Genomic DNA, 20,507 nt, shown 5'->3' with positions numbered 1-20,507 from the left:
TGAGAATAAAGAGCCATGCAAACTCGGTCCAGTTCGTTCAAAGTTGTATACGTGTTTGTCCTCTACATCATCCCTGTCCTGAGTCTCAGTAACGTGGCTCCATTCCTGCTGCAGTGTGAGCGCAGTTACCTTGTCCCGGCTCCCTCCTGAGTCTGAAATACTACTCAGAGTTGCCAGCTTGTGAAAAACCCCTTTGGCTGGTATTTAGTCCTTCCGTTTGGAACATAATACTGCAAAGCAATATTATAACTAGTCATTAATGAAGCCTGAGTAATTATAAATTAGTAGACCTGAGTACAGATTATCTTCAAACTTGAAGAGTTGGCTGGATTTGTACAAAGTGAAATGGTTGGCAATGAACAGATGCAAGGATATCACTGTTATAGCCTCATGCAGTAAAGAGCATGTATGCTGTATCACAAGACACAATAAGATGACTGATCAAGGTTTTCACTACCTCATCGATACGAGGCATTTTGTAGAGGGTCAAGCAGCTGTGGCAGTTGTTTGACTTCAAATGACAACTTTAATATCCACATTTAACTTTCAACTTTTTTCTCAAAATGAACATATTTTTTTCTTAAATCGGTCCTAATACTCTGTTGTAGGCACCTGAACTGTAAAGTAGGAGCTCAGGATTAAAGTTCCCTGTTGAAATCGAAACAAGAAAGCCAACAAATATACACTCGTCGATCAAGGTAAAGCAGTTTATTTGAAACCAACAGATAGAATATATCTGAAAGACAGTTCAGACAGTTCAGTGAACAGTTTTGTTATTAGAGCAGAAAGTGTAGGAATTTTTTTTTCTAACAATTAAATGGTCCAAACGAAATTTGATAAGCCTGGAAAAACACAGTTCTTTAAAGTAACACATTACATAACTGCGCTGATCATTTTTGTATAGTCCCGCTTACATATCCAGGGGTGTTGCTGTGATCAGTTTCTAAAAGTGAATAACTCAGCATTCCTGTTAGCCATGTACAGTAGTCGGATGCTGCGCACACAGCCGGCAGCAGCTTCCTGAAGCTCCTCGTCATCGGATCCCATCATGTGGATCAGTGGCTGTGGAAGTATACAGGACAGAGCTGACAACCAGCAGAAGAATGTATTCCCAACAAATCTCATTTACTAAAGAGTGCTTCTCAAAAATGAATTAAAACACCAGAAACACATCACATTTCAAAGCATGAGATGCATTATAATAAACCAGTCCACACATCAGTGTGGTTAGCAAAGAAGCAGAGGCAAGGCATTCCTAGGATTTTCCCAGAAAAACCAGAAGACGAAGTGAGCTAGCCTGTGGGTGAAAAAGCTGTGAACTTACAGAATAAGTCCAGTTAAAATCTAAAAAAACTGCTGTTCTTCTACTTATAACCACATTATTTTGTAGAAAAATACAAAAGCAGTCTGCTCAGTGTCGAGGAGTGTGTGTGAAACATTTGTGTTTCATGTGATTAAAATCCAAATATACATTATGGAGTAGTGTTGCAACTCTTAACTGGTACATTAATAAGGGCAAACATAGACACAGATTTAAAAAGTATTTCTTAAATTGGCACATTCTTACCACCCATTAAAAAAAATCTAATAAAAATGTAAGTCTAAATGGAGGAAACAAAAAAGCAGTTTGAATGTGACTGAATTTTGGAGTCAGATATCTAGGTACCACAGCACTGTAACTGACCTGAACTACTTCTTTTTCATGCATGGTAATACAGTTGTTGGGATTCCTTGACAGCTGATACAGGGCCATGGCTGTGCTCCGCTGTACCGAGCCTTCTTTCGACTTAAGGTTACGCACAAGTGGTGCCACAGCTCCAGCCTCACCAAATGATGCCCTATTGCTGCCCCACATGCAGCACTGTGCGATGGCATCAGCAAGATGGTGACGGAGCCTGTCATGAGTCTGGAGAGAAATAAGACGCTACTGAATCCCAGAGAGCATTTTTTACATTGCCCAGAACAAGTTGTGTCTACTAATGCACCCCTCATTAGCTGGATTCATACAGCAGTGAGTGATTAAAGAGCACCTAAACTCAGCATAAAGACGGTATATGAATACTGACAACAACACTACAACCCTGTTGTTTTTCTCCAGCAGTGAGGTGTTCTTACTGTGTTAGTCAGCTTGGCCAGCGATGGGACGACCCCGAAATCAGTAAGGATTGCCAGATTCTCCTCATCTTTGGCTATTTTGCAGATGGCAGCACAAATACTTGCCAGCACCTCATTGTTTGTTGAGCTCAGCAATTTAACAATCAGTTGGAATCCACCGATGAGCGAGCGTGCAGTTTCTCCTGCATCCTAGAGTCAAAAAGTCTGTTATTAGCTGCAAACGAACACAGAAGATGATCAATAGGGGAGCGGTCCTAAGAATCCAGTCCAGTGGATCCAGTGAATAAGTACTAACAAAGCCCGACCCTGTTTCCAGAAAATATCAGGATGCCTTTTAAAATGTAAATAAAAACAGCATGCAAGCATTTACATTTTTTTTCTTTTTAATTTTAATTTTTATCTATCTATCTATCTATATCTATCTATCTATCTATCTATCTATCTATCTATCTATCTATCTATCTATCTATCTATCTATCAACTTTCAAATCACTGAAGTGGACTCTGACAAACAACACGAGTAACTGATGCTTAAATTATTTTCTGTGTTAAAGCTCAATTTAGCTGGAATCTACACTGGTCCAAAATATGGATAGGCCTTGCTAACCACACAACTTAGCATAACCTTGTTCAAATATTGGCACACAATAACAACACAAAAATGTCCAAAATGCTGAGCTAGAGGTTTAAAGGTGGTAGTCCACTGGATTTGGACACAGTGGGTACATCAATATTTAATTTACAGCATTTCATAAGTTTATATGTTTTCTATGCTTTTAACATACCACGGTTACAAATGAATACAATGTTATTCTGTGCATGGTTGCTCTGTCCTCTGAGCTACAACCACCCCAACTGTGTGCCTCTGGAGCTGGTAGCATGTTCAGAGAAGATTTTCAGCTGGGAAATCAGAAGCCATGCCACAGGATATTACTCAGTCTGGCAAAAACACTGCAGAACTCTTTGATTTACAGGATAAATATGTGCTTCACTTCACACAAACAGGAGACACAAAAGACCCAGTTTTAAGTCACAGACAACTAAAGAAATATATACCTCTGCATTTTCAATGCATGCACAAAGAGCCCAAGCAGCACTAGACTGAACATCTGCACTGGGGTTTTTTAGCAGCGACCACACCAGACGGATTCCATCAAGCTGGTCAATGATTCTGAAGAGAGAGAAAGACATGGAAGTGTTGTGAGAAAAGAGGGAATGAAAGACGGAATGAACAAACAAATAAACAATTGTAAACACATTTTGCCCACTGTGTGAAACTCCCCACAGTAACTGGCTATATTTTATCATACTAACAATTTTTTATTGGGCTTTTTATCCCAAACACATGTAATGGGTTTATTGTTAGTTAGCACTAATAGATAACTAACAACGTGAATTCTGACATTAAGTTGTATTTAGGTTTAGGTATGTTAGTCTGACCAGCTCAGCTCCTAACAGTGACTGCAGGCCGATAGTAAAACACTGGGAATTAAACCACAACCACATTTAACACAGCAGGTACAATAAACAAAGCTTTTAAAACCTGTCATTAAGCCGGGGATAACAGGGTAACCTACCTGCATAATTACAAATGTAAAAAATAGGAGATTTCTTGAAGCATCAATGCATGACCAGTTAATGATACCGTGTTTAGTTCCTTGACTTGATGTCATTCTTTTGTAAAACGGTATGACCGTATTGTCAAGAATATGTGAGTGTATGAATATATGAGTCAGACACATCACATTTTAACAGGCAGTTTGTCTTGTGTAAATTGTACTTGTGATGTACAGAAAGAGACAGAGACTTACACCATGTTATCCTTATTTGTTGCACAGGCACCCACCGCTTTGGTAACATTCACAAGCAGCGCCTGGTTAGATTACAGGAAGAAGAATCGGTAAAGGAGCAAGTTGTAAACATGGCATCACCCTTAATGCAAAAATAGAAAAAAAATCTAGATACCTGGTTTGGGCTTGTGAGCAACTTAACTAGTGGTTTGATGCCTCCAAACTCACGGATGGCAGCCTTGTTAGCAGGTATCTGGGCAAATTCTCCCAGGGCTCCCACTACATTGACCAAGACTTCTTCGGGTTGATCAGTTAGTAGATTCACCAAGATCTTCAAGGCTTTGTACTCTTGAAACCTTTAAGGAAAGAAGACAAAACTGGGGTTGTATGATATCACTTAGAATAATTTAGCAATTAATTATATTAACCAAAGAATGTAAAACAACATTAAGAGTTTAGTAGTGTTTACCAGGTTGTGCTAGACTGGGAACTGTAAACATTTGTGCTACCATTGGCAGCAAAAAAATACATAGGTGGAAAGTCAGGGGATGAATAAAGTACTTCTTATCTCACCTTTTAATCCATTCACTAGTCTGAACCATGTGTGAATTGGTTTGAACAACAGACTGATGACTATCACTATGTCTAGAACCCCATGCAGGGCATACTACTCAAACTTAGCATTGACTTAGTTGCATCTGCAAGCCACACTGCAACCCACCTCTACTCCCCTTCTCCTTTCATGCCGTTTCTGACTAAATCCAGCATGAAATACTAGGAAAATACATACATATCTACAATGGGAAGAAAACCAAGTCAAAAATAAATGTAAAATGTCAACAGCCAGCACACTGTGTGGCTCCAGTTTTGCCTTTTAACTGCACCATGGAATCAATGTCTGTATTATCATTAATCAAGAAAATGGCTAATATGTGCTGCTGTCCAGACCATGTAAATCATTAGTCACAGAAAAGAAAAAAACATCCTGTTGTTTGCAGTGGGCCACAGGGTCTTATTTGACCATGAGCTTAATGACGGAAAAGAGAAGAAAGTCGACTTCCCTCTCAATACTCCTGTAACAAAACATATTCAAAAATGATTGTCATTTCAGTACGCCACTCAGCCTGTGACTGATTCTGAAATGAGCGCATGCCCCTAAAACCCTGTTACCATTAACAGCCTTTCCTTTTTGACAGTAATGGCTCAGTCGCTTCATTCCAAACTTTTGCCTGACCTAGACATTTCAACCTCCTAAGACCCGCACTCCTCTACGGCATGCATTTTTCATTTCTCTTTGATATTTGGTCACATTGGGGCCTTACTTTTGTTTTTAAGAAAAATAAGAGCCACATATGAGGATATTCGTTTAAAATTTTGATAGAACAGTAGCAGTATAACGTCCTCGTAAGTGGATATCAGGCCCTTGTCGAGCAAAATTGAGTATTTTGGTCTAAATAACCCAAAATGTGATGTCCAAATATGTGGACGCCAGGTCCTAGAAGGTTAAGTGATAAGCCTGAGAGAGTCCGAAAAAACAGATCCACTTACACATTCAAGTGGGAATTAAAAACATTTGCTGTACATCATGCTGGTTTCCTCCCGAAGAGGTGGCCAATTTCACCTTCATTCATATCCAGCTGTGCATGTCATCCAAAAAACACAACATAACACAACACACGGAAACCAAACCACAAAATGAGAGAACGCTGTCAACCTTTGTGACAAGTTAAAGTTAGAGTGAGGACAACCAAAGTGTTTTTTAGTCTTTGTAGTGTCACTAAATGTGGTTTACATAAGATTAATGGCATCATTTCTTCTCCCATGGAGGTTATGTATGTGAAAGTGTTTGTGTGTGTGTGCATGCATGCATGTCATTCTTTCTATAAACACTAAAATTGTTTTTATAATCCTTATAAAAATGTCTAAGGCTGTAGAGTGGGGTCATGTTTACTATCCATTAAAGTTGGGCTAACATCCTCCGAGGTCTCAAAGGTTGAGTTGATAATTAATTGGTCAAAAATTGGTAAATAGCTTCAAGTGTAGAGTGTATTGTCAACATAGAGAAAGTACCGTACAAAGACCTATTTAAAACTATGTTTGTTACTGCCATTGTTTGTATGATAACAGCATATAAGAGATTCTAAATATCACATTACTTTGGACCTCTCACCTCTCTTTCAAGGTCAAATGTTCATAAAATGTCTTTTATGTTGTAAACTGCTTAAAATTCTACTGCCATTGCTTGTAGTGGAAACATTTAGGAAGTGATACTGGCATATGGGAATTCTAAATATTACTTTATAGTTTTCATCCAAATATCATGTAACATTTGACCTCTGACCTCACTTTCAAAGAACAAAGAAAACGATAGGAACAAAATACAATACTGTTTCCTTGAAAGTAAATACAGCCCAGAGAGTGAGCTGCCTTGGCTGAGGTTTGCACTGTCTGAGCGCTTCTTCTGTTAGTATTATTATTATTATTATTATTATTATTATTAGCGGTAGCTGGATAACTGTTTTATAGTGTGACAATTCATTAAGTGAGGCAGAGACCCTGTACTGACAGCAAGTGTTTTAAGCTGCTAAATTAGTCATGGCCAGTTAAGCTTTCATTGTGTCAGTTATGATATATGAAGTGCAGAAAGCCTTGTGAGTGCTACTGAACCCTTTTTCTAATTATTTTTAGAATTCCACTAAAATCTGAACTACACATAAGAAAAAATGCATTTTCTCACCTCAGGAAAAAGCTTTCAACTTCATATAGTACTTCTTTTTTTTTTTTAAATCATAGCAATTATTACAACAGACTAGCTTATGAGTTCATTTGCTAAACTGAAGGGAATAACCAACACATCCTGACGTCTATGCAATCAGCATCCACGCTGATCCTTTTGTTTAGCTGTGGAAAAAACTGAAATCTAACAAAAATAACATGTGGTGATGGCATAATGTCCCTCATGCACAGAAGTCGGCAGGATGCGTTCTATATCCACCGCTGCTACTCATGTGTTCACAGACTGCATCATCCTGGCAAACATATGTTCGAAAGGCATGGGCATATGTGGACGATTCAGTGTTTTACTGCTATCAAACTATTTCATCAAGAGATTTGTCAAAGTCATACTAATCTGTTACATCTAATAACGAACACTAAAAAGTTATGACTACATTGTTCTTTGTGTCTCTTTTATATTCTCTTTTAACATCTGTGTGTGTTAATGAGTGGTACCACTGTGCTGTCTGAGGTATTCATACTTAGTTACATTCTCCTGGCTTATGGAACATTTCCATATTGCTCCGGTAGCAGCAGCCAGAAGTTGCTTGTTGTCTGCTTTATGCAGCAGTGAGACCAGTGGCTGCAGACCTTTATACTTGCGCACCAGGTCACGGGTTTGCTTATCCTCTGCACACTGCAGAGCAAAAAGAGAGAAGTGAGAGCTATGTTAACACTGTATAGAACTCTTTTAGTCCAAATCCTTTATTCTCCAATGGATCCAAGACACAGACAAGAAACAAGGTACCTTAAAGATAGCACTGGCACAGTGCATTTGTAGCTCATCGTTGTCACTGTTTAGGTTTCTGACCAAATCTTTGATCATGCCTAAAGTCTGAATGTCATTCCTGTAGCTCTCCTGTAGTGACACAAGAATAAACAGATCACATAACCATGAATGAACCATGAGGTGCTGTAGGGTTAGGCTCAGTGTGTCTCAGGCAGCAGCCAAGAGTGAAGGCCATGGAGGACCAATTGGCGGCTATTGAGGCTGGCGACTGAGTCCCAGCCTCCCAGTCTCCTCTCTAGTGGGGAAGGAGCCTGAACTAGTGTGTGAGGTTGAGAGATACTGGCTAGATATTGCCTCACCTCAACACATGGCTTGAGCTATGGAACCAGTCTCCTAGAGAAGGACTGGACTCTGTTCTAGTCTAGAGTTGCCTTCAATGGGAGGTGGTGGGCTGCGGTGGGCATCCTTGAATTAGAGTTTTAATCAGTGGACAAGAGTGTTTGATCCTTGCACCTGCAAGCCAGGGAATAGGTCCTGGATGTTGTTTGCGCTTGGAGTACCCAGTGTACCCATAGTATCCACCCTTCTGGGAGTTGCTGGGTGGTGTGCTCGACAGTGCTCTGTCTGGAGCCTCTGTTTTCCTACTAGGAGACTTCCACACTCATATGGGCAACAATAGTAAAACCAAATGGTGTTCTGTTATCGGACCTGCACTATATTGCCAAATGTATTCACTCATCTATCCAAATCACTGAATGTAGGTGTTCCAATCACTTCTGTGGTCACAGGTATATAAAATCAAGCACTTAGGAATGCACACTGTTTCTATAAACATTAGAAAGAAAGAATGGGTTGCTCTCAGGAGCTCAGTGAATTCCAGCGTTGCACTGTGATAGGATGCCACCTGTGCAACAAGTCCAGCCATGAATACTTCCTAGCTACTAGACAGCCGACAGTCAACTATTAGTGGTATTAGCTCAAGAACAGTGCATAGAGAGCTTCATGGATTTGTTTTCCATGGCCGAGGAGCTCCAATTAAGCCTTACATCTATAAGTGCAATGCAAAGTGTTGGATGCCATGTTGTAAAGCATGCCACCGCTGGAGTGAAAAATCATGCTTCTCTGGCTGGAAGAGTCTGGTTTGGTGGTTGGAGTGATACTTGACTAACTGCACTGTGCCAAGTGTAAAGTTTGGTGGATGGGGGATTATGGTGTGTGGTTGTTTTTCAGGACTTGGGCTTTGCCCCTTAGTTCCAGTAGAAGGAATTTAAAAATTTTCAGCATACCAAAGCACTTCTGACAAGTTCATGCTTCCAACTTTGTGGGGAGAGTTAAGGAAAGAATGACAATAAGTCAGAATTGTTTTGTGCTCATCCAGTGCTCTCCTAGGTCACACATTTTGTTCATAACCTTTAAGCACAGAATTTGTATGAACAACCAAGCATCGGAAAGTTACGGTTCGTGGCACCCAGTATCTCATGTGGTCTTGCTGGCTGCAGGCGGTGGTCTCCAGCTCACACTGGAGCAATTCACAGTCGAGCATGAACCAGTGAATATGAGAATTAACTCCTACACGTCTAAGGCCATGGCCATCAGCAGAAATAGGGTAAATATTTTGACCCCTCCAGATAAGGGGCTCGTTGCTGCCCCAAGTGGAGGGATTCTTGTTCCCTTGATTGAGGGAAGACAGGAGCAGAAGATTGACAAATAGATTGCGGCTGCTGTACTCGTCCGTCGTGGTCAAGAGAAAGCTAAATGTGAAAGCAAAGCTGTCGATTTACCGGTCTATTTACGTCCCTACCCTCACCTATGGTCACAAGCTTTGAAACTAGTAGAAAACCAGCAGAAACTAAAAACTAAACATTTTTAAACAACAACAAAGAAAATGTAAATAAGAAAGTTAACTCTGAAACTACATTTTAATTTTTTTTAAAGTTAAAATGAAATAAAAATAAAAACTAATTAGAAAATGCAAAACTATTATCAGTTCTATAAATGTATTTACAATAAAAAAGAAAGGGAAATTACTGGCATTGTCATTTAATAAAAATGATTTGCAGTATTTGTTTTAACACTTTGAATAGATGTTTTAATTTGACGACTTGTTGTCAATCCTAGGCCCCTCTCACCTCTGATGCACATTCCTGTAGGGTGCCAACCACTGGAATAAGCATTTTCTGAAGTGGAGACTTGAGCAGGCGTCCCAGCAGAGGGATACCCCCAGCCTTCCGAATGGCCTTCTTGTTCTTGGTGCTCCTGCTGCAGCTCCATAATGCTAAAGCCCCACAACAGGCCACCTCTATATCCTCCTCCTGGCTGGGAGTAAGGCTGGCTAAATTAGGAAGGCAGTCCAGCAGCTTTACCTGATTGGAGATATAGACACCCCAAAACTTACATGTATATAAACACACAGATGAAGCTGTGTGCAGACAAGCAAACACACTCTGTATTTAATCTGATATTCTCTACATATAAGATCTGTGAGCCTAACACAAATTCAAGAACTAAACTCAAAAAATTTATTTGCTAGATTTGGGTAATAATTGATGGTTCCAGATGGAAATAGCTAATTTTTGGTCATGATGGATGGGATTAAAGTTCTGTTACTAGAACATTTCATTCAGAGAGAATTAAAACAACAGAGAAGCTAGGAGTGGAAAACTGTCAGGATAGATGTTGATGCTGAAAAGCCCAGTGTGACCATTTAAAGCCATCATTCTGTGTTCATTTGATTTGAGGCTGAAAAAAATAAACAAGACATGGTGGCTAAATTAGGAAGGCAGTCCAGTCAAAGATCCCTCCATCAATAATCACAAATGCAGGTCAGAGGATGTAGGAGACATTCTATCTGGTACCCAGCACCCACTTTCTAATTTAAAAAAAAATTGATGACCACTATCAGGCATCTATTGTGTGAAAAGGGAACATAATTCTTTACTTCAAGGAAGCCAAAACAACAAAAAAAAACCCTTTGAACTATGTTAATATATGGATTTCATCAGAATAAAACAGAATTTTTCTCAAAGTTTTCAGGTTTTCTGAGGTTATTACACAGAAATACTACATCATAAACAAGCTGACCTGTTTTCAAGGAAAATCTGCCACTGTTGGACATTTTTCGTTATTACCAGTACAGAAAGATCAGGTTCAAATCTGCAGTGTTTTTTCCTGCTGCATTCCTCACCATGGGATTGTAGAGCTTGAGCCATGTCACACTCTGAACTTACATTTTACTGTGCTTACACTCACCAGTTTATTGATACCACCATATAACCTGACATTTCTTCTTGCTCTGCGGAACTTGGCCACGTTAGCGATGGTCTCGGCAGCTAAGGCCTTCAGTTCCTTGACTGGTGAGTCCAGGATCTTCACTATGCTCTGCACGCCTCTCATGTCAACAATAACCCGACGGATTTGCGAGTTGTGGCTGATGGTTCTCAGTATTTTTAGAGATCCGATCTAATCACAAGAACACACATTAATATTAAATATAACCAGTTAAAAATTCTGTTTGTTTTATGATAAAGAAACTTATGCCTACAAGAGGTCTCTAGTAGCCAAAAAAGTAGCAAAACTTTCCACTAAAAGTAGATAAAATGTTGCAGTACAACCCAGTTGAAAAGCACCAACCCACACATCACATTAGGAATGCTATAGAATAATTGCTACCCCATTTTTAAAACAGCATGCTTTCTACCTTGCACTCATGTTTCTGAAACTAAAACACAGGCTGGCACACATGGCCAGCTCTGTTCATGCCAGCAGGCCATGCAGGTCCAACTTTGCCATGGCAACTCACTTTGCATTTGTGTTCATCTGTATCCAGCAAGTTAAGGAGGACTTTAAGGCCACCTGTGTCCTGGATAGCCATTTGGCATGACTCCTGCATCAAATTAAAGTCCATCATGGCACAAAGAGTGTCAACAGTGACTATCTGGTCACCATCCTGAAACAATAATTTCAAACACAAATGAATTAAAAAGTAGGAGAGGAGGAAATAACATTAAGAATTCTCCATTCTCTCATATTGCTCTTCCCTCTTACTCTGTTGTTTCTTTTCATAATGCTACACATGCTGGAGCTGTTTCATTAATGCCACAGCCTTGTACTTTAAGTGTTTAGCGTTGTGCTGGTTAACACTGATAGAAAAAAATGATTTGCTGAATTCCTGGTGTTCAGTTTGGCTCATGGTAGGTTTCAGCATCTAATGGTAATGATATTATAAAATGACTACTGGGCAAACTATAAATAACTGTGCTGTGTGGCGTCCAGACACACACACACACAAAGATGTTTTTGTGAAACCTGAGTTTGCTTCTGTTGTGCAGAGTGAACTTATCATACCTTGAGATACTTAACCAGTTTCTGGATTTGCCAGTATTCAGAGGGCAGGTCTGTGTTAGTCTCTGGATGGCGATATGGCTGCTCCTCTTCCTCTTCACTCTCAGTGGAGCTCTCACTGAAAAGTTCCCCTGGCAGGGCTCCTGCTGATGTCTTCCTAAAATACACAAGAGCAACTTCTGCCTTTTTAATTAGACATACAATCAAAACCGTATATATATGTCTAACCTCTTGGTTGAATTTACCCCAATTGCAGATCTAGAGGAAACTCTTAAAAGGAAAACTTACAGTTTCTGGGAAGACACGTGTCCAGGTGAAGAAGATGCAGATAATTCTGCTTTCGTCTTGCTCTTGGCTCTTTGTCTTAGATTTTTGTGCTCATCTTCAGAACTCTTAAGGGGTTTATTTTCCTCTGTTTTACTATAATGAGGTGAAATAAGAGTCATTATAGCTGCTTCATGGCTACAATCAGATCCCTTGCACTTTTAACCTCTGCTTAGTTTAATTTAGCCCAGCTGCAGTGCATGAAGGAACCCTTGTAGGTTTTGACAAAAGAGATCTTACCGTTTTTGGGAGGACATGTGTCCAGGTGAAGAAGATGCAGAGAATTCTGCTTTTATTTTGCTCTTGGCTCCTTGTCTAAGACTTTTTTCCTCCTCTTCAGAACTCTTATGGCCTTTATTTTCCTCTGTTTTACTGTAATGATGTGAAATAAGACTCATTATACCTACTTCTATTTTGAGATGGTCATTTTTCTGGCATAATCATTATTTAACAATTCAGGACAGGGTTCAGCATTTTTAAGCAATTAAGATTAAAAAGACCAGTTTCTCCTCAGATGGGTACAAATATCCTGAGGTAAAGCTGCAACAGCTCAGCCCTTGCTAGATCTATTTATCAATCAAAGACCAAATGTGATAGATCTTTTGGGGATTCTTTTCTCATACTTATTCCTAAGTTTTGTGTTTAGCAGAGAGCAAAGAGGGTTTCCCTTGAATTTCTAAACCATATAACCATGTTTTTATAACATCTTAGCAGATACACTAAACACATGCATTAAAGACTTGGCATCATGGTCATCAAAGTTCATCTGCTCTTCAAGAAGAATACCTGCAATGCAATGAATATTCAGAAGAATTCTTAAGTAAGGAATCATCACATACCCACATGTAGACAAGATACCACTTGGTCTTGGTTCATATATGTTCCTACGTGTTGTGTGCAGCTCAAGCTGTAGTTGCTCATTCACAGTCTTTTCCTTTTTTGTTGATAGTTCTTGAACTGCAGAAGCCTGCTGGTAAGGGGGAAAGCGAGAAGTTGAAGAATGAGTGTAAATACCTCTTCCAATTTGCAACAAAACAAGCGAAATTTGACTGCAAAGTGCTGACTGTACATTTCTCAAATTCTTGCTTATATAAAAAAAGCTATTCTGATTAAGCTGATTAGCATTTCTTTGACTTCTTGTCAATCAGCGTGCTGTATTTTCCATCCATTTTTGCAACTCTATGTCTGACAAAGTCTTGGTCATGCCACTCAAGGAAGACTCATATAAAAACCACGAAAGAGTAAAAAGTTATAATTAAAAACACAAAATTGACATAAGAGCCCGTACTCAACAATATATGGACTTATTTATTTGGGCTGTGTTTGTGCATTAGCTAGAGCCAAGCATGCCCAATTGCTTTTTTCATTGGCTTGTGTTTTATAAAACACAAAGTGCTATTGGAAACATATGTCAATATACAAACCCACAGTTTGACTTTACTAGGCTAACCAACTTTCTCCAGTTCTACTATATGAGAAATGGACAAATTTGTACTTGTCTGCCTGGAACTCAAAAGTACTACAGGAAATTAGCCCTGTTGTTCTCAGCCAACTTTGGTGGTTTCTCCCATTGATACTTGGGGACGTCTAGTCCATATGCGGCACAGATGTTTCCTATACACAATGTCTCTGTGCTGTCCTTTTTTTGCTTTTAGCCTTTATTTGGACAGATGCAGTGAAGAAAGACAGGAAAGCAGGGAGAGAGAGAGGGGGGTCAGACTCAAATCCTTCTTCCTGATCTACAATCCAGGATACTCACTCCGTGTTTCATCCTTATGACTCTGACATTCACTAATCCTTACTCTCTCTCTTTCACGGACTTCAGGTGGAGACCTCAATGCACTGTAAGGAGTTTTTTTATGTCTTGGCATCAATGCCACCTATCACCTCCTGTGGCCAGCTTATTATTCCATCAATACATATGCCCTATCAGCATATGATCTTATTCCTGCTGTTCAGTTTGCTTTTCAGCACCTTTTTTACCTTCTAGAGGTACTTGGCTATGGCAGGCCTTCACTTCACCTCAGTTCCCACTGGCCTGTGGGATAAGAAGGTACTTGCAGCTGCACTTTTTATCTGATATTCTATCTTCTAGCAAGTTCGGATCGCCTTCCCTCTCTTTGCAGCTATTCGCCTACACTTTCCCAGTCTGAATGACATCTTGATATCCTCGCTAATGATCCTGGTGATGTAATGTTCCCTCACTGATGGGATTTTGCCAGTGAGCCGGGGGACTCCTGCTCTTGGTTGAGTGGCTACTTGAGGTTGGCCACAATCTTTTTCCTCTGATAAAGATTAGATCCTTCTGTCCCTGTAGGCAGCTGGGTATCAACTAGTTCAATTCTGCTGGTCTCTTTTACTACAGTTGGTTCATTATGTCCATATTGCTCACTACTGTTTCCACTGTGCAATAGCCTCTTAAACTCCAGCTTCGTCTTTTATTGATGTCATTGCAGTGAGCTGCCAGGTGCTTCTTGGGCAGGGTGGATGTTGGCTTTTGTGTTCATCCATAGTTCCCACATGTGTTAAAGATAACTGATCTCTTACTGCATTGGCTGGAATAGTAGCATCCATCAATTCTGTGTTGTCAGTCCTTGTCCATGTATAAGGCATACATGGACAAGTAGTAGTTCCAGTAGTCCACTTATCATCAGTATATCCGGGCATATATACAGATGTATAGTATTGCACTATTGCAAAAAATTCACATTCATTCACTCAGCTTAAATGGCTGAGAGTAGTACAACATGCTAACATAAACTGGGAGTTGGTGCAGACTATAAAGTAAAAAAAAACAGGGACACTGCAGGTTCATATACTAACAACTGCTCAATCACTGAAGTCATGTCCAGAAGCATACTCTGCTTTGCTGTTTATTTGGTCTCTAACAAAATTTTTTAGCCTGGATTACAGAATCCCAACTCTGTGTACAAATATGAATCACACAGCATCAGTCATAAAATCACAGGATTAGAGAGAAGGTTCATAAAACAAAGAGGCATTTGAGAACCCACACACTTTTGCTTAGAGAGTTACAATTCACAGCAAAAAAAGACACACCTTAATGTGTTTATGTTAATTGCTATTATTCTACCCTACCTGGTTTATTTTCTCAGCAAAATGTGGAGATCTGCTCTTCAGAAGTGTTACCAGGTCTTCATAAGTATCACTTGTTCGCTCATATCCATTCTCCTCCCCCTCCTGTTTTATGCCCTGTGAAAACAAAGTTAAATTAACTTTTTTTTATTCCAAAAACCACAATTTATTGTGGCTCACATGTCAGCTGTTGTTAGTTAGAGTTACAGTTGAGCTGAGGTTGGAACATATCTGAAAGCTTGTGTGAAAATGAAATGATTATGTTTTAAGCCATATTTACATAGAAATATAAAAGATCACAATGTGGACCACACTGCCTTTCACTTCTAGTCTTACCCCATTGAGAAAACTCCCAGCAGTGCTACAGGTAATGTAGAGGGTTTCAGTGTCACAGGGCTCAATCACAAGGTAGCAAATGTCACCCTGCACCTGTCTCCACAGGGGGGCACGATACCCATTTGAAAATTCAAAGTCTAAAAACAAAAACAAGAAAGCCAACTTAATAACCTTGGAAATGGTTAAAGGTACAGTCCGTTGATTTTCGAGTTTATTTCACAGAAAAAAAGAATTCAGCTTCAAGCCTCATCTCCTGAACTCAAGTTAGGGTTCTAACCAGGGTTCATACGCATTTTTGAGCATCAAATTCAAGCACTTTTTAAGCACTTTCAAGGTCCATTTTCAAGCTTTTCCAGCACATTACCAAAAAAAAAAAAGAATGCATGTTTCACTTTGCATCACCTCAGTAAGACCATGTAAAAATGAAAACAAACCATCTTAGGTCGACTTAAATGTACTTTGTGCCTCTTGTTAAAACAGAGAAAAATGCACCACACAAAAATACTGAAAAAGGAAATGGTTGCCTTAAATGCATATAGTATACAAACTCAAACACATTTCTCTTAAAAATTAAGACATGCAAATGTGAACAAATGAACTTGTTAGAGATATTCATCTCCACTTGAAAAAAAACAACAACCCTACAAAACAAGAAAACTGCACCAAACACCACAATAATACACAGCAAGGCCAAATTAATAAGTCTCTTATCAGGTATTGATGCTTCTTTCCTATGTGACACAAAAATAGGAGACAGATGTTTGTTTTTTTTAAGCACCCATGCCCAGAAAAATGGGGGGAAAAGGGAGGAGATCGCGTTTAATCGGTTATAACAAGAGGTCAGAAATATAAGTGCCGACGTGAGTAGTGTCCATAGAAACCTCCGAATCTCAGCCAGAAAATCATGTAAACCGTTTCAACAACAACCAAACAAAGCGAAGATACCAAACAGTTAAAAGAGCAGTTATGTCACCATGAATCTGTGGACAGGTAATATCCATATTTTGATTTATGATTTTCTGGAGTTAAAGGTGTTATATGCTATAAAATACTTTTAAATAAATTAGGTGAAGGGAAATAAAAAAGACCATTTTTCTATGTTTGAGTTACAGTAACTTTGACATAGTAACATCTGCAATAATGTTTACACCTCTGATGACATCTCAAAAGCGTTAGCTTTATTTTGATACCAAAACTGTTTACAGAGAGCTTGTAATTGCAGAGAAATACCCCACTTTTTTGGTCATTTCATTTTTGAAAAGAAAGCTCAGAAAACCCCTGGAGGCCTAACAGGTTAATTCCCAATAAAACTAACTGTGAGAAGTTTGACTACATTGCTGTCTGTATTATCTTTAAAGTCATAAATGATCACCTTTAAAGTGTTTGTGCTAATAACACCATGTACAGTAAGACAGGCATGGAGAACAGCACTGACTGGAGAGGCTTTGAACAGATGACACACTCAGTTCAATTCAACATATAAGACTTTAAGAATGCACAAGCATCTACCTAAAATCTATTTATTTAGTCTATCATCTGTGATATAATTATGCAAAATTATAATGTGTTGTTCATCTCCCTTAAACAAACAGGCAGCCTTAAAGTATGAAATATTAATATATTAAAACACTTAAATTTCTCTGCTGTCTTGCTCATAGAGGGGCTGTCTGATTGTTGAGGTTTTCTCTGTATTATTTTAGGTGCTTAGCTTACAAAATAAAGGTGATGGTTGTGATTTGGCACTATATAAATTGTTTTGAATTAAAGTAAAAATATAGTGTGTAACAATTTTCTTTTTACGCAAATAGTAGTTGAACCACACCGGCTGGTGCAGCCATCATGGGGCACAGTCTAAATTTCATGTTTTTGATGTTTCCTACAGTAGCTAATCTACTGACATCTAACAGTGCAGCATGATATCATTGGTTATGATGTCTATAGTTATACTTGCAATATAAATCGGATTTGAATGGGTTTTTTTTTGTTTGTTTGCTTTTTCTGTAGAATAGAATAAAATGTGTCATTATGTGTGCATGCTGCTAAATGCAGTGCAATGCAATGAAGCAAAATACCTGAGCTGAAAAATGACTTTGTAAACTGGAATCTGTCTCTCATGTCTTTGAGAGCAGCAGAACACAGCTTTTATGCAGCATTAGAGTTAACAGTGACCGCTTTCCTCGTATTCCAGTAAAATGTGGAACTGATTCAAACCTGATGTGTATCGCAGCGACTTCAACAGCCCTTTATCCCCTCCACTGCAGAACATTTGAAGGATTTCCACTTCATTCTTCACTGCTTTGGGGTTCAGCCTTACTTGTCTTTTGTGAATATTAAGAAAAACAAAACAATAATTCATTAGTAGTTACTTTTTTCAATATGCTTCCTAGTCCAATCAGATAGGCTGTTTCAAATGTGCCTGAACATGTCTAAATGGAAATATTGTGGAGCACTCACTCTGATATGTCTTTAAGAAGCTTGTCAAGGATCTGTTTGTCCATGTCTTGGAACAACTGAAACAGTTTGACCTTGACCTCCAAGTCCTTAGATAAGCCTTCCTCCTTCGTCCTGTCTACCACACTTACTGCATCGTCATGGGCTTCTATCGCCAGGTCAGAGGAAAAGCTCCTACCAAGAATATTAACCAGGGGCTCTCTGTTTTCTGAACAACAAAAGAGGGGAGGTTTAGCGATTCAAATTCAAAGGCTATGAGTTGAATTCATTCTGAACTATAAAAACAGCTGGCTTTGACTGTACTTTGTTTCTTTTCAAAACTAAGCTAATATTATCTCTCCATAACAAATCCACTGGCAGTATGAAATAAGTATTTCTATATTCATCATGTGTCCATCTGTTAAAGAAATATATATTAGTTCAGAGAAAGAATTACCAATGGTGGCATAATTGGATGGCTGTACAGAGTAACAAGGAGGACAAACACATTAAGTCTGTGGGTTATTGAGGAATGCTGGTGGTTGGACTGCTTGGGATGCAAATTCAACTCAAATTTACCTTCTAGACATGCCCAAACCTCCACCAACTTCTTATCATCCGCCAGATGAAGCAGTTTAGTGAGCTGGCTGAAGCTGCGTACATAAACAGTCGGTGGAGAGAGCTGCAGCAGTGGATGGCCCTCACTATCTCTTTCGTGGGACTGAACATCTGAGTCACTGAGTAGGAAATAAAACAAAAAAGAAACTTTAATTGCCTGAAATGCTTAATGGAGATCTGAATCTTTGTTTTTGTACTTTTCCAGGTTCATACAAAGGAAACCACACACTTAAAGTAGAGCAGACATTCTGATGAAATACAGTGGAACGTTCTCAATCTTACTGAAGCTGAAAAACAAATTAATTACAGTCCACATGCAGCTTTGAGTATGTCTAAGGTAAAAACATTTGGACACCATGGTGACAGCAAATCCTGCACAGACACATAATACCGAGAGCCAGCCAGCTGCCCACTTCATGATTAGACCAACCTGATGTCGTAGTCTGTTTTGAAATCAGACGCTACTAAAGTAGTACTCCACTGGAGTGGCTCCTCAAACACATGTTCAGCTTCCTGTGGGTGTTGGGAACTAAAGTGCTCCACAAAGTGCAGGATTTCTTTCAACAAGGACTCATTCATTGGTGTGGATGCCAGCTTTGCAGTACTGGAGCTGACCATGGTCCACTGGGCAGCCCTGGTCAATGATATCCCCATCGCTGTGTCTGGGATACTCTAAAACTTAACATTAACAAAGGAACCATTTGAAACAGCCTTTTAAGTCTTGGTTTGCTTGTTGGATATGACAGGAAATAAATAAATATTTCTGGATTGATTCATGGATAATTTAAAAAAGAAGACAGATGCTTGCACTGGTATCATGATGGCCATAGTGGGTCATTCAAATAAATGGCATGTACTATATACACTATATAATCCCCTCCCTCCTCCCATCATTATTATAGCTGAATAAAATCTAGAGCCAGACCCTTACGTCTGTGTTAGCTGCAGAACTTTAACAAAAGAAAGACATATCCAACAATCAAAACTCGCTAGAGGACAGCAATGCAATAATAAACAAGTAATGTATTATAATAACGGCGTTAATGAGACTGTGAAGAGCACCAGCACACTTTCTTGGGACAGGAGTGACTACAGTTAAGCGTATTTTTATGCTACAGAGACCCGTTATTAGAAAAGCCGATGGTCTTCAGCTAATATTAGATACAACAACTGAAACCACACCGAGGTATTCCTCATTAATTCACCATGAAGCAAGTCTCTTCCGCTGTCTGTCATGAAGTTATGACTATCTGTTTTTTATCTGTATTAGTACAAACTTACCGTGTATTTTAACTTGCTTTACAACACCTTTACTGGTAGCTAGTCAACCACAGTGTCCATAGAAACAAGACCACTATCGGCTCTAAGTGCCCCTCCCACTTTTGTTGCTATGACACTGGTAAACGAAACGGCAAGCGAGTTAAGTCCAAATTCACAAAACCAATTGTTTCAGTTGACACATGACGGTAGAAAACGACTTTTTTATATAGGGAAGAAGAAGAAGAAGAAGAAGAAGAACGATATTCCGAGGGTGTCAAGTGTTGTTGTTGTCACTTACTGAAGTTGGCAATCTTTTCAGCTGCTGGTGAACATGTTAGGAGCCTACAAGTCATGTACTGTATTCAAATTCAAATTTTATTTGTCACATACACAGTCATACACAGTACGATATGCAGTGAAATGCTTAGACAACTGCTCGTGACCTAAAATAAAAGACTATGAATAGGATAGGAAATAAATATGAAAAATTAAAAATAAAAAAAGTTAAAAAATAAAATAACTGTACAACAAAATACACAATACACAAAATACACAATATAGAAAATATATAAGAATATATGAAGAAATATAGAACAATAAGAGCAGCTGTATGAGTAATAAATGGTAATGAAAGAAATGTAATGTCCAGGGTTGTGCAATCCACATATTTAAGTGTCTTGTGCAGTGCAAAT

General features: G+C 39.0%; 1 protein-coding gene across 4 annotated transcripts; it reads right to left on the bottom strand.

The window, feature by feature from the left end:
• Positions 1-435: 435 nt before the first annotated feature.
• odad2 (outer dynein arm docking complex subunit 2) lies at positions 436-19,966 on the bottom strand. Of its 4 annotated transcripts, none has more exons than XM_040018780.1 (22): positions 19,837-19,966; positions 18,986-19,233; positions 18,517-18,674; positions 17,962-18,166; positions 17,719-17,825; positions 15,508-15,644; positions 15,175-15,288; positions 12,915-13,042; positions 12,316-12,447; positions 12,040-12,171; positions 11,755-11,908; positions 11,210-11,356; positions 10,660-10,869; positions 9,540-9,773; positions 7,429-7,539; positions 7,163-7,317; positions 4,081-4,261; positions 3,927-3,988; positions 3,172-3,286; positions 2,116-2,304; positions 1,685-1,906; positions 436-1,062 (listed from the first exon to the last, which is right to left on the bottom strand). In XM_040018780.1, exons 2-22 carry the CDS (start codon positions 19,207-19,209, stop codon positions 937-939), a joined length of 3,243 nt encoding a protein of 1,080 aa, XP_039874714.1. In that variant the 5' UTR covers positions 19,210-19,233; positions 19,837-19,966; the 3' UTR covers positions 436-936. The 4 variants fall into 4 exon arrangements, with proteins under 4 accessions (XP_039874714.1, XP_039874712.1, XP_039874713.1 ...); XM_040018778.1 differs by having other exon boundaries at positions 439-1,062; positions 12,915-13,045; XM_040018779.1 differs by having other exon boundaries at positions 439-1,062; positions 12,915-13,045; positions 18,986-19,227; positions 19,837-19,951.
• Positions 19,967-20,507: the final 541 nt, after the last annotated feature.

This window comes from Simochromis diagramma, unplaced genomic scaffold, assembly GCF_900408965.1.
Source record: "Simochromis diagramma unplaced genomic scaffold, fSimDia1.1 OVJJ01000717.1, whole genome shotgun sequence".
NCBI classification, from domain to species: Eukaryota; Metazoa; Chordata; class Actinopteri; order Cichliformes; family Cichlidae; genus Simochromis; species Simochromis diagramma.
This window is presented reverse-complemented; position numbering and strand designations above follow the sequence as displayed.